At 42.3% G+C, this 15,084-nt stretch overlaps 1 protein-coding gene across 6 annotated transcripts in view; it reads left to right on the top strand.

Moving 5' to 3' along the window:
* Nucleotides 1–15,084, top strand: part of DMD (dystrophin) — a 1,886,383-nt gene that overhangs the window by 1,729,124 nt on the left and 142,175 nt on the right. For all 6 annotated transcript variants that reach the window (XM_074968560.1, XM_074968534.1, XM_074968525.1 and 3 more), the window contains one exon: nucleotides 2,702–2,762. In XM_074968560.1, coding sequence (XP_074824661.1) covers nucleotides 2,702–2,762 — 61 coding nt within the window. The remainder of the gene's footprint in view (nucleotides 1–2,701; nucleotides 2,763–15,084) is intronic.

The following is a 15,084-nucleotide window of genomic DNA, read 5'->3' as shown; positions in this document are numbered from 1 at the left end:
GTACTGCATCCACTCCCAGCACTAGATGAGCATTTATATAAAGTGTGTGTCTATGTCTAATTGGCCAAACTGTTTGAGTATATAGAGTAAGTAGACAGTGCCCAGAACCCTTTCTTCATACATATAAGGTGTCCATAATTTTGCTGCAGATGATATGGCTGTTGGCCTCAGAAAGGAGTGTATTGATGAAGCTGTACTTTTCCATTACCCTGGTTTTCTATCACCCTCCAGTCCACCTACAATGTCACTGCCAGACTCCTCTTCCTTGCCACTCCTGCTCCATCATCACCTTCTTTGAGTCCCTTTACTGGCTTCTCATTTTCATCCAAAAGTATCTTAAACTGTTTGTCGTCTGCTCCAGCCCATATCTCATTTTGGTTGCATGTTACTCTCCTTTTTAGACTCTCATAAGTGCCTCTGTGTATCTCCCATGCTGCCCTTACATCTGATTTTTTCTTCCTGATATTGTTTGCCATGCAACTTCCCTGACCTCCTTCAAATCCCTCCTCAAAATGTATTTATATATCAGCAGTCCCACAAACAATGATCCACTAGTTCCCTATAAACTATTTAAAAATGTGTTGCATATCTTCTCTCCAACTCCTTTGCTCATGTTATCTTTTTACTTGAATTTCTGAGGTGCAATGAGATGTATTCAAAGTAGGTGGTGTATTTTCTTTATTCAGCTGATGGACTTTTGTGCATATGTGAAGTGTGGATACATTTGTTCCTTTATTCATTCGGGCTGTGATTTGACTTTGTTTTAATATTTGTTAAAACACCCAGACCCTGGGATATGCATTTTTTAAGTAGATCAATCTAAATGACTATATATAGAATACCGAGCCAAGGTGGGTGAGGTAATATCTTTTACTGGACTGACTTCTGTTGGTGACATAGACAAGCTTTTGAGCTACACAGAGCTTTTCTTCAGGTCTGAGAAAGGTACATAGGGTATGTCTACACACAATTAAAAACCCACAGCTGGCCCATGCCAGCTCACTCGGGCTCATGGGGCTCGGGCTAAGGAGCTATTTAACTGCGGTGTAGATGTTTGGGCTTGGGGTAGCCTGGGGTTTGGGCTTGGGGAAACCTGGGCTCTAGTACCCTGTGAGGTGGGAGAATTTCCAGAGCTCGGGCTGCAGCCCAAGCTAGAACATCTACATTGCAATTAATGGTCCCTTAACACGAGCCCCATGAGCCCAAGTCAGCTAGCACGGGCCAGCTGCAGGTGTCTAATTGCAAAGTAGGCATACCCTCAGAGTGTCAGGGCTAAATACAAGTTGGAACAGATGGTTTAGCATAAATAGCTAACACCTATTGTAAGAGATGAATCAAAGTGAAGGGGCCTGGTCACACCTCTGCAGTCATAGCACTGAAAGGGGGAAGGGTCAGTGGGTTACAAATGATTGTAATAAGCCTTAGATGCAGTGTCTTTATTAAAACTGTGATTTTTAGAGTCTAGTGAAGTTATGAATTTTAGCTCCCAGGCTTATCTCTGGAAGGTGTTTGGCAGGTTTCCTTTGAGGATGAGGACTGAAGTGTCAGATATAGCGTGAATGCTTTGTGAAAAGTGTTCACCTGCAGGTGATATGGTGGTTTCGTCTTTTATCCTTTTTCTGTGTGTGTTCATTTGGGACATTGTGATTGTCTGTTTTCACCCATAGTTGTTGTTGGAGTATTTCGTGCACTGGATGAGGTACACCACATGTTGTGAAAGGTGTGTTGTGAGAGTATTGATCTTCATAGCAGTGGAGATATGTCTGCAGGTTTTGCATCTATTATTATGGCAGGATGTGGTACAACTTTGAGCCGGTGGATCCTGGTTTGAAGGGAGCTTGCTTCTGATAATGAACTTGAAAAGATCATAAACTCTAAGTACTAAAGAAGAGCTTTCAGAATATGGCTCAGATCATCAGCAAGCAAGAATTTCCATCATTTGAAAATATGTCCTACCCATATTCCTTTTTCATAGAAAACATTATTTACAACATATTTTCACTATACTCTAAATTGATGTTGGTACTTAATGCTGTGAGAGTCTAGACTGAGAAAACTGCTATTATCTAGTGCCATTCGCTGATGGGTTTAACACTTTTTTGATGTGATCATGCCGACATCTTCTGCACTGCTTGCCATTTTTGAAAGACAATAAAACACATGAACATTTAATAATGTAGGAAATAAAAATGAAATAGGTCTCTATTTAAAACAAATAATCAGGAGAATATCATCTTACTGGGCTGCTAAATGTCTTTACTTGACATAAAATGTAAACCAGGGTGTAATTTTGTTCCTAGAAGGATGAGAACAATTGATCAAATAAGAGGTGAAATTGAAGAAAAAACAACAGAAAGCATTACCAAGAGGTACCCCGTAAAAGAACTCACCAGAAAGACGGATAGGTGCTTGTTCAGCTCCTTATCTCTTTGTTAAGTTTAGTAGTCAAAGAGGTTTTTGCATTTATCTTTGCAGCTGAATGAGTTCAATTTCACTCAGATTAGGACAGAAATTTCAGAATAGCAGGTTAATCCTTCCTGCCTTCATGGGTAACTGAGCAAACAGACCCATATCGGTGTCTCCAAGTGTAAAATTGTAATTCCAGAGATTAATGTTGTCTTTTCTGTTTGCTTTGAACTTGACCTCCATGTCTCTCTTATTTTATTTATATATTTATTTATTTATTTATATTTGTTAACAGCTTCTGTCCAGGGTCCCTGGGAGAGGGCAATCTCACCAAACAAAGTGCCCTACTATATCAAGTAAGTATAAATAATATTGATTATGGCTATTTAATAGTCTCATATGTGTGATAGTTACCGTATATACTCATTCATAAGCCAAAATTTTTTTAGTAAAAAAGGGAAGCATCAGAGAAGGGGGTCGGCTTATGAACGGGTATAGAGCAGGAGAGGTGGGACACAGCCCCTCCCCCGAACAGAGGGAGCAGGCAGCACAGCCAGCAGAGCCAGAAGGGAAGAGGCGGGCCCAGAGTCTCTCCGCTTCTGGCCAAGCTGCTCTCCCCCCAGCCTCCGAAGCAGCTGCAGCTCCAGGGTTGGCAGGCTGCAACCGCGCCGCCTGGCCTGCTGGAACATGCTGTGGCCGCGCCACCCGGTCTGGCCCGGCGGAGCAGGCTGCGGCCGCGCTGCCAGCCTGCCGGAGCAGCTCCGGCCAGGCCAGAGACATCCTCCCCTGGCCCTCCCCAGATAAGGTGGGAAGGGATGGGATGGGGAGAGTGTGGGGGTCCCAGGCTAGGGGTAGGGTCATGTGGGGGGTAGTCACAGCGATTACTCCACTGACCCCCATTCCCCCCCTCCCAAAAAAAAATGTCCCCACCAGTTGCTGTCCAGGCCCATCAGGGTAAGCAGCTGGCTCGCCGGGACACTTTGTTTACTTAGGTTTACCTCCGTGCGTGCTGACGCTCGAGGTAAACAAACCATCTCAGCCCGCCAGTGGCTTATCCTGATGGCCTGGGAGCCAAAGTTTGCTGACCCCTGAATTATAGGGTCGATTTATGAATGGGTCATAAAAATTTTCCATTTTTACTTATCTATCTCGGGGAGGTTGACTTATAAATGAACCAGCTTATCATCGAGTATATACAGTAATTATTTCTTTAATCTGTCCTGATACAATTCTTGTGTTGTTTCAATGGGAAGGACAAAAGTAGTGAAATATGCAATAAAATATCAAATATCAAAAAAATAAAAAATAAAACATGCTGGTGCTCTGGGGAGCTTCCTTTAAAAAAAAAACAACGGATAGTTGTTGAGTTATGATAAAGCAGAGTACCTTTCATGTCATTGCAGCAGTCATCTGAAAACTCTAGTAAAGCTGTGGACCACATGGTTCATACTTGATTCCTTTATATTTGGTTCCTTTCTCCATCAACAGTGAGAACGGGAGGTTTTGCACTACCACAAGCCAATCAGAATTTTCGTGAATGATTTGATGTTGAAAGCAGCCATGTATAGTGCAATTGAGAAATCTGCAGTTTTAGCATCATTGTCCTTTTTCTTTAACTGACCTTTTTAAACTATCAATTCTGAACACCTTTAGCAACATTGTTTGGCAGAATCTGTTGTTGAAGGACAACAAGGGAGAAATTAATATTAGGCACAGAATAACAAACTAAGAGGAAACTTTAAAAACCCAGGAGGAGCTCACTTTTTCATGCCTCGGATTATCCCACTACACAACAAAAATAAGGGCAAATAAATTACTCCTTCATGCTCTAGTTTTTCCATGTTTCTAACATGTGCTGTGAGCTATTCACTACAGCCTGAAAAAAAAATGCTGCAGTACACAGGATGAAGTTATTGTGTTAACAGAGCCTGCAGTGCAAATGACTAAAACTTACGTGTCTGTATTTGGGTTACAGTGATCCATGTTACACTGCACCATCTGTTACAATAATGAATGCCCTCTGCAACAGACAGAATCTAAATTCTTCAGTATGGCCACCTGATTGCTATGGCACTCTAGTCCTGAATTTTGTAGCAAAATGTAATTTCTGTGGCAGCTTCAAAATTGAGGGTTTATTGAATTAAATGTAAAAATGAATAACAGTCAGAACTAGAGTACTCCCGAGTATTATTTATTTTTATATTAAATGAGTTTGCTGCTGCCCCAAATTTTAAATTTGCTGCAGACATTTATATTGGCAAAGAATAATTAAATTGAATGGGGAAAACTAGAAGTTTTGACACGAGTCGGGGTCTTTTGTGAGAGGGAGTTTGGGGTTTTGGCACCCCTGTCACAGCTGAGGCACTGGGGAAAGGGATACATCTCCTTTTCCCTCCCCCTTGAAGCGACTTGACATTTTGGTTAGAGAAGCTTGAATTCCTAATATCTGACCACAGCAATTCTTCACGGCAGCCAAGAGCCCACTGCACCCCTCAATCACTATATCTGCCACTACTTCCAACAGCAGTAGATGTACACACTAGCTGAATGTTAATGCTAAAATGATCAATAGCAAAATAAACATTTTATTTTGTCCTTCTTAGTTTTCAGAGTCAGTGCCCCATTACAGCTATTGTTTCAGGCCATTCGCAGACTCAGGAAAAACATACTTCAATTGTTTCCATTTGGTTCACCCGGGGAAGGTTATCTTCCCAACCATAAAGGCGAGTAACATAACTTCTGTAATGAAAGCTTACATTCTGTGGCATGCTGTACAGGAGCACCCAATAGCTGACCTAGCGATCTAAGACAGATATCTGAGGTATTTGTTAGTCCTAGTGACTTCCCTGTTCCACCTGTTCCCTGCTCCAGCTTTAAGACTACTCCACTGATTTAAATGTTTCTCTTTCCTTTCTCCTTTCTTCCCCTCATTTAGCATTTCATATTTGCCATCGCAAAGCTGCCAGTTATTCTTAGCTTTTTCAACCTTTAAACAATGTTTATTTAGCCATTACTTTTTTCATCTTGCTTATCTTTAATTGTTACAAGAGTTGCCATAAAGGTGTAACAGGAGGGTAAGTATCATGCCTGGCCCTTTTCTTAATATTTATGTAATTTTCCTTTCCATCTTCAACATAGAATACTCAGGCCACACATAAGAGCATCCTTTACTAACTGAATTTGCTGCATATGTTACTGGTTTTGTGTTTTATCAATTTCCCTCTTGATATTTAGCTGTTTTAATTCATCAATTTCACATTTGCAACGTCACAGCATTTGATGAGTCCATAAACCAGGCAGTACTTAATACTAAATCCTCAGCGATAACATTCCAGACTTCTTAGTGTTAGGTCACTCCAAGCCCTTTGAAATTGATAGTTAAAACTTCATTTTTATACAGTTGATTAGTCTGTAGCAACCAGCCACCACTAAAGTTCCTGAAGTACTGTAACATTTTTAATATTTCCTCTCCCTTGGGCCTTATTCCTGCCAGCGTCTCTTTTACCTTATTTCAGTACAGCTTTCATTGCTACTGAAAATATAATCACCAACAATGTACAACCTGTTACGACTGCTTTTCCTACTCTATGCCATTTTGTAGTTTCTTGGCCTATTGTCAACCTCATGAAAATTGCAATATAATGGCCTTTTACCAGCTGCTGCATTCTGTTAGGATTTCTTTCACTTTTTTATGTGGTTAGTCCCATATGGATAGGCCAAACTGAGCCACAGTTAACACTCACCTTGCCTGCTTCCCTAATGAGTTGAGAAATCATATTTCTGTATTCCAGGCTATCAAAGGTACCTTGGATTCTAAAGTAGCAAATGGATTTTCCTCACTGTGTGCTGAATACCTGACTGTATGATGGGCTATCAAGGAAAAAAAAATACACCTGCACGTTGCTATGTGAAATCTTTCTCAACTACACTACATCTAACCCCCTTTTTTTCCATCGGCAGTCTTTTTCTCATTATGCTGATGGCCTTCCTGTTCTTCCTGTCAACCAAAAAAGTTACTGTGAAACCCTTAAGTACTCCAGAGATCGCATCTTATTTTATACTGTATAATTTACAAGTAATCCCATTTTTCCTATGGCTAATACAGGCTTTAAAGGTTTACATTAGTTCAGAGGTGGGGAAAAGAAACATGTAAGTAGACTGGTGTTTTGCCAGGCCTCTTCTCTAAGTCCCTGACCCTGCAATTGATCCGCTTGGGCAGATCTATGAGCCCTGATGGCAAAATCAAAATGGCTTAGTGTACATGCCAGGCCTTCCTGCATAGAGGCAGCTGTGGGATTGAAGGCTGCCACTAATAGGAAGCACCATTTCCAGAAAAAAATGGGTTCATATAATATACCAGAAAAGTCTGGTGAGTGAGAGGCCTCAGACAGTTAAGACACAGTGACACTTCAAAAATGTTTTAGATTTTTATTTAAATCTCTTACTTTAGCTTTTAGTAAGCAAAAAAGTGATCACCAAACATAAGAAATATAAATAGCAAATAAAAAAAATACAAAGCAAGAAGCCTATTAAAATGTATGTACATGTACATATGAAATGAGTGCAGAGAAAAATGTCTTAAATTCTAAGAACAGAATATGAAGAGAAAAAGAAGGTAAGAGGAGGAAGCCCACATGTGGAAAGGACATATTGAGGTGGTAAGGTTAAAATCATGTTATCCTTTTCTTGAACTGTTTATTATGCCATAAATGAAGGTTTTTCAAAGGCAGAAGGAAAAACAGCCACATGAGCTGTATATGCATAATGGAAAACTTCAGGTGTAGTTCTATAGCATTCATTTGCTTTCCATATTTAATGAATGCTTTGCTGTTTTTAAATTTAATTTTCTTAGTGGTAGTAATAATGCACATTTTCACATTAATTTCTCCTTATATCTGTTTCTTAAAGTTATCAATGAAAGGGGTAAGCATACTGCATCAAATACTTTAATGTGGTCATTTAGGGTTAAATCTTTTATTCTTCTTTGAGTGCTGTCCCTGTGGGTGCTCCACTTCAGGGGTCAGTGTGTCCTGGTGCTGTCAATCAGAGATTTATGGTAGCAGTGTCCACATGGGTCGCACATGAGCAGTAGGGACTTAGTCCTGAGCATCTCCTCAGGCAACATGCAAGGGTGCTGGAACAATTTGTATAGTGGGGATGCTGAGAGCCATTGAACCAAACTGTAAACCCTGTATAGAATGGAAACCACTTCAAGCCAAGGGGTGCTGCAGCACTCCCCCGTGCCTCTAGTTCCAGCACCTGTGGCAACATGCCTCCACCTCCAGCACCAACATCGTAGTTGGCACCAGTAGAGAAAGCAAAATTGGTACCGACCAATTAGGAGTCACCAATTATTCTGCTCTGTTAGCAAAATATGATTGATAACTATGGGAAATTGAACTCTTACACTGAGGAGCTTCCAGAGGAGAAACAAGCACAATTCAAGGCCATTCCAAACGAGTACCAATTTGTCGCTCTCACAGCCCTCCAAGCAACCTTGGATGCAGCCGACATGGCAGCCAGAACCACGGCCAGGGCCTTAGTGATGCGCTGGGCATCCTGGTTGCAATGCTCGGGCATTCCCAGAGAACTCAAAACCAAGGTCAAAGACCTGCCATTTGATCAAGAGAAATTGTTCTCAACCAAGATGGATGAGGTGCTCCATTCCGTGAAGGATTCTCGAGCCACCCTCCGCACTTTGGGGATCTATACTCCACTGGCGAAGAGAAGACAATACCAACCTTATCAGAGAGCCAGAGATTCCTCTTCCAGCCGACAACAACAGCAGCAATACGAGAACCAATGACAACACGAACGATTGCAGCAATGGAGAGTACCTCAATCTCAATCATGGACTTCTCAATTGGCTCCACCCAAGCCACAATTTTGACGTTTTGGTTGAGTGTCTGGACAACCTCTCTCACCAGACAGCGCTTTCACCCGATCCCTTCCCATGCTTTGGTCACTGCCTTCACCAATTCTACCACATTTGGGCATCAATAACCACAGACCTATGGGCGTTAGAGATCGTACGATCGTGATATACCATCCCCTTTACCTCCCATCCACCTACCCTATCCCTCTCCCTGTCCCTCTTCAGGGATCCTTCTCAAGAAGTCAATCATCTTCTACAACTAGGTGCCGTGGAACAAGTACCTTCTCAATACAGGGGGAAGGGGTTTTACTCCCACTACTCCTTGACGCAGAAGAAGAATGGGGGATGGAGACCTGTCTTGGATCTTAGGAAATTCAACAAGTTTGTACACACTCAAAAGTTCAAGATGGTGTGCATGATACTTCCAGTGCTGCAAAAGGAGGACTGTTTTTCAGCCCTCGACCTCCAAGATGCTTATTTTCATATTACCATACATCTCGCTCATAGGAAATTCCTGCGATCCACAGTATGACATGAACACTTCTAGTACAGAGTACTACCATTCCACCTATCCACGGCACCAAGAGTTTTCTCCCAAATCCTAGTGATCGTAGCAGCACATCTACGCGAACAGGGAATAATGATCTTTCCCTTACCTGGACAATTGCCTTCTCAAAGGCCCTACTCAACACACAGTCCAGACGATAATCACACTATTCAGGGATCTAGGACTACAGATAAATGAACAAAAATCCACTCTAATCCCTGCCTAACAACTGGACTTCATCGGAGCACACCTCAATGCCATAGAAGCCAAGGCATCCCTGCCCCTGAACAGATTCACAACTCTGACAAACCTTATCTCAGAGGTGAGAGTCAGCCCCCAAATACCAGCTCATACTGTCCTGCAGCTGCTAGGACACATGGCATCCACAACGTTCGTGGTACGACATGCAGGACTACGTATGTGCTGCCTAAAGGGCTGGTTGAGCTCGGTTTACATACCCAGTAAGCACAGCCTGCACAAATGATTTACTGTACCACCTCATCTCCTGGACACTCTATACTGGTGGACAAGACCAGGAAATGTGTGCATCGGCATCCTGTTCCAACAGGAACCCCCCTCAATAGTGATCACGACAGACGCTTCGCTGACAGGTTGGCACACCCACATACATCAGCACACAGTTCAAGACAAATGGTCTCTTGCAGAGACTCAGCTATACATCAGTCTGCTAGAGCTACTTGCAGTCCACAATGCCTGCTAATACTTCCTACCTCACATAAAGAAAAAATCCATTCGTATCATGACCGACAGCACTGCCTGCATGTTTTACATCAACTGCCAAGGAGGCGCTTGATCACACTTGTTATGCACTGAAGCCATGAAACTGTGGAACTAGTACATACACCACAACATAAACATTTTGATCTCCGACTTTCCTGGCTTTCATAACGTGGACACGCTAAGCAGGTACTTCTCTCGAGACCACAAATGGGAAATTAATGGGGCAGTCCTGCTATCTATATTCTGCCAGTGGGGCACTCCCCTCATTGACTTGTTCGCATCTCCGATGAACCACAGATGTGCAGTGTTCTGCTCGAGAGCAGGAATGGGACCCCAGTCACTGGGGGACGCCTTTTTCATCGCATGGGATGCACAATTCATATATGCTTTCCCACCGATTCCTCTGATATCACGCATGATACATACACAAGATACGAACAAATAAGGCCAAAGTTATCCTCATAGTCCCAACATGGCCCGCATAAGCATGATACCCCTACCTGATGTGCATGACACTACGCTCCCCTTGTCATCTGGACCTACTATCTCAGAACACTCTTCACCCGAATCCAAAGAAACTTCACCTACAAGCATGGCTCCTGCATAGTTTCATCATAGGAAACTAGCCTGCTCGGAACAAGTTAAACAACTATTACTAAACAGCAGGAAGGTGACCATGCATAATACCTTCAAAAATGGAAGAGATTCTCCTCCTGGTGTCAAGGAAAACATGTGGCAGCCTCCACAACACTACTACTGTTAGTGTTGGATTACCTACTGGAGCTGAAATGCTTGGGTTTAGCAATGAGCTTAATCAAAGTCCATCTTGCGGCCATTACTGTGTTCCATCATGAGATCGACAGGACCTCGATCTTCGCAACCCAATTACGAAACACTTCCTCACGGGTCTCCAGAACATCTACCCAGAAGATCATGGCCTGGGACCTCAATCTGGGGTTGAAATGTCTCACCAGACCACCATTTGAACCCTTAGCCACCTGCTCCCTGCTATATTTATCCAGGAGAGTGGCATTTCTGATCACTATTACTTCTGCCAGATGGGTGAGTGAGATAGGGGCACTCATGGCCAACCCTCCCTACACAATATTCCTCAAAGACAAGGTCACACTACATCCGCACCCAAAATTCTTACGAAAGGTAACATCAGCCTTTCATATGAGCCAACTAATCCATCTGCCCACAATCTATCCCAAGCCTCACAGGACTCAAACAGAAGCCATCTTACATACATTGGACATTAGGCGTGCATTAGCATTTTACCTTGACAGGACCAAACCTTTCCGGAAATCCCCTAGACTCTTTCTACTATTGAGCATTTGAAAAGCTGCACAATATCTACTCAATGACTGTCTAAATGGATCTCCATGTGTATGCAACAGTGCTATCATATTCGGAACACGGACTCTCCTGCACACACCAGAGCGCATTCTACATGATCGATTTCAACCTCGATAGCATTCCTAAACAATATTCCAATATTAGAGATTTGTAGGGCGACCACTTGGGCCTCTGTCAACACATTTACTGAGAACTAAGCAATCACTCAAGACTCCAGGGCTGATGCCATAGTTGGCCTAATCATACTTACCTCTACGACTCATATGAACCCGAAGTCCCTCCTACCTTCCAAGGAGTACTGCTCTAGAGTCATCTGAAGTGGAGCACCCACAGGGGCAGAACTCAAAGAAGAGAAAGTTACTCACCTTCTGCAGTAACTGAGATTCTTTGAGATGTGTGTCCCTGTGGGTGCTCCACTGTCCACCCTCCTCCCCTCTACCAATGGCACCACAAGATGCCTACTGCGCACGCGCGACCCGCGCAGACACTGTTACCATAAATCTTTGATCAACGGCACCGGGATGCACCAACACTTGACGTGGAGTGCCCACAGGGACACACATCTCAAAGAACCTCAGTTACTACATAAGGTGAGTAACCTTCTCTTCCAGTGCACAGCTCAAGTAACGCAGGAGAGATACAAAGGATACACTCACACATCTTAAACCACAGATTTAATTGGTAGGCAAGCTGCTCCACAACTCTTTCTGTGGGACTGCAGTGACTACTGGTGGATATTATAACCCACCTACATTGAGAAAAGAATGGCCACTAGATGTATCTGGGCATCACCCATTGGCCCAGCTCTTCCTCTGGCCCTCATTGTGGGGCATAGGAAAAAAGTAATTAGCTATACCTTTTTCGTCTCCACATATTCTTACCATATGGTTTTACCCTGTGCACATTGAACCCAGGCCAGGTACACAGTTTTAAGGGACCTTTTACAGGCATGCAATGGGGAGAAGGGTTTAGCCCTTAAATCTGAAACATACCTTCCCTAAAGCAGCTAATGTAGACCCAGAAGTCAGATGGTGTCCGGTCTATGCGCTGTAGTTTTAGTAGTTGTGATTTCTATTTTTGTATTAATCTCTGACATTATCCTTTCTTTGTGCAACTGACTTCACAGTTAATCGTGTCTGTCTGCTTATCCTCCTGCAGTGCCTGTTCTTCCTCTAGCTATGAAATACTTACCAAGGAAATTCTTACCAAGGAAATATTCCAAATTATTTCCCAGTCACACTTTTTTCTTATTCAAATTGTAACAGTTCAGTGAACGTTGTCTTCCTGAGGGAAATAACACCAGCTGGATTCTCAGGAGCGTGGTTATGACTCCTTGAGAGGGTCCATATAAATTAACTCTGTGCTGAGTACACTGTATAGAGCACCGCCTTCTCCTTCCTGTTAGGACTCTCCTAGATCTTCCACTCTCCCAATGGTGTGTGTTCTCTAACTCTATCTGACTCCAGTACATCATCTTCTAAATTCATGTTTTTGTTAGTTGTAGGTTTGCTCAGTTTTCCGTACTCCCTCTCTGAGAAATCATAGGCTAATTTCTATAACTCGGTTCTTTCCTATCTTAATTTTTGATCACGCATGTAATTGTTGTTTAACTTCTCACAGTTCTAGTGCACAAAGAAATGTGTATGTGTACACTGCACTAAAAGTCCTGGGGCTCGCACCGTGGGGCTATAAAATTGAAGTGTAGAATCTGGGCCCAGGCTCTGGGACTCCACGAGAAGGCAGGGTCCCAGAGCCTGGGCTCCAGCCTGAACTTGGATGTCTACACTGCAGTTGTATAGCCCTGAAGTCGTACCCCCATAAGCTTGAGTCAGCTGACACAGGCCAGCTGCGGGTGTTTTGTTGCAGTATAGACATACCCTATGAGTTTACCGCTTTCCAATTAAAAAAGAAAGAAATTATTCTTTCACCTTTTTCAACCTGCTGAGAGGATGAATGATTCTATCTGAATTAAATTATACTAACAGAATAATTAACTAAAGGAAGTTAGTGTCCTGGTAAAATCACTGGATTTAACAGTTTCTTCTGAAGAAGCTAGATTACTGGGGGACTCAAAAGCAAATAGGCAATATGTCTCAGACACGTGTAAATAAAGCGGTGGAGAGTTATAGCGATAAAATATTATATGTATGTAGTGAGTGGGGTGGTTCTTGTTCCCCACAAGCAGTGAAACCATGAGTAAGCTATTAAATCATCTTATATGAGTTTGAGTAAGCCTATATACCTCACCACCTTAAGTTCTATGTGTGCCGTATGTTTAACATAAAAACTACTTTTAAACATTTTTGAGATTTTCTTTTTAAATGTTTTCTTTTTAAAACACACAAGTACAGCTTTTTTTCTTATTCCTCTGCCTGAAAAACTCATACCAGGAATCCAGCTATACAGAACTCTGAGGGAGGGAAAAATATAAATGATGCATTTTTAAAACCTCTACAATGAACTAAAATAACTTTTGCATGTGTAAAAACATGATTACTTTGATGCAGTAGCTCAGATTATTCCAGAGGTTGAGTCATGTGTGGTTTGTCCCAGTACAAAGCTGGGAATCACACTTTCCAGTGTTTAAAACCTCTTGTTTAGCTTTGCAAGAATGTGAAATTTTGGTCCTTAAACTTTGGTCCATCATTGGAATTATCATTGAATATTGCCTGTTCTTCAGTTCAGACTAATGGAATTATTTGGGGACAAAGGAGGAGACACTTTTAGTGACAGGTTGATTTGAAAACAAGTGTACCTTTGCAGCTCCATGGTTTGGACTGCTAAAATTATTGAAGATGATTCAGTGGGTATAGAGCAGGTGAGAGAGTCAAGGGATTTGCAATTTATCAGACAGATATCTTCACATATGTGGCATGTATCTAGGAACACCTCCCACACACACTTAGCAGATGGCCAATCCAATCGCATGGGGAAGCAGCTGGCCAAGAAAGCTCTTTGATTTAGGTGCCTGATCGCACATCATTGATGGCAGGAGGGCTGGCGAGACTCCAGAACCAACCCTGGAGGGTGGCTAGCAGGAGACGTCAGGCTAAGTGGGGAAGCAACTGGCCTTACACACCTTCAGTCCATGACTTTAATCACTGCTGAGATGGCAGAAGGAGAAGGCTAACTTTGTGTTCTGAAGGTTGATATGGTCAATAGTAGATAGTAGATAAGATCAATATGATATGGTCAGTAGTAAGCTTTGTGTTCTTAAGTTTGATATGGTCAATAGTAGACCCTGCACTTGAACTCCTCTGGCTTCACTCACTGGTAGAATAGATCAATGTGTACATTCTATGTCTATTCTACGCAAACTTTTTTATTGCTCGAGAAAGTCAGAATCCAACACTGACAGTGCTACTTTAAAGGGATATGTGTGGAGTTAACAAGCTATTTGTTCAATTCAGAATTTTCTTTCTTAAAATAATATAAATGTATTGCTTATTAAAGAAGGGTATGACAGCCCTGACTGGCAGAATGGAAGCTTCCCTACTCAGCTGCATAGTACTTCACTGCTCCATAGTCCTGATCTGTAATGGCCCTGCTATTTCAATCTTCAGTCTTTAAGTAGCAGGGTATTGTGCCAAAGTGTGTATTAGTTTGATGATGTATGACACATCTACTTATGCTTTGTCCATCAAAGTCATTTCCTTTTGTGACTTAAACAGGGTTTGATCTAGTGGTAAAAGGCCAGGTGCACTAACCCAATATATCATCTCAGTTTTGTATAAAATAGAGTTTAGTTTTCTTCTTATGCAGGCTATTTTAGTTCCTGAGTAGAATTTCTAAAGATTCCCACTATTTTTGCTTATATTAACCTTCTGACTCATTTCATGAGGTCTTTTTATTGTAGCCACTAACCAGTAACAAAGGAGGTGATTCACGTGATGGTACTGCATCGCAGCTTGATAATAGCCAGTTGAAAGTGACTGGTAACTTTTTGCTGGGGCATCACCCCTCACAGTGGTTGGCAGCTGGTGTAAATCACCATAACTCTTTGGACTTAATGAAACAATGCTGATTTACACCAGATGTTCATCTGGCTCAGCGTTCTCCCAGCTAGACCTGGGAAGGCGAGGCTGAGCCCGTGCAGCGTATTATCTTTTATTCTGATCACTGGTACCGTTGTTGACATTTATTATTTAAATCTGCT

Source organism: Natator depressus, chromosome 1 (assembly GCF_965152275.1).
Source record: "Natator depressus isolate rNatDep1 chromosome 1, rNatDep2.hap1, whole genome shotgun sequence".
Taxonomy (NCBI): Eukaryota; Metazoa; Chordata; order Testudines; family Cheloniidae; genus Natator; species Natator depressus.
Note: the sequence above shows the minus strand (reverse complement) of the source record. Positions and strands in the feature narration are given on the sequence as shown.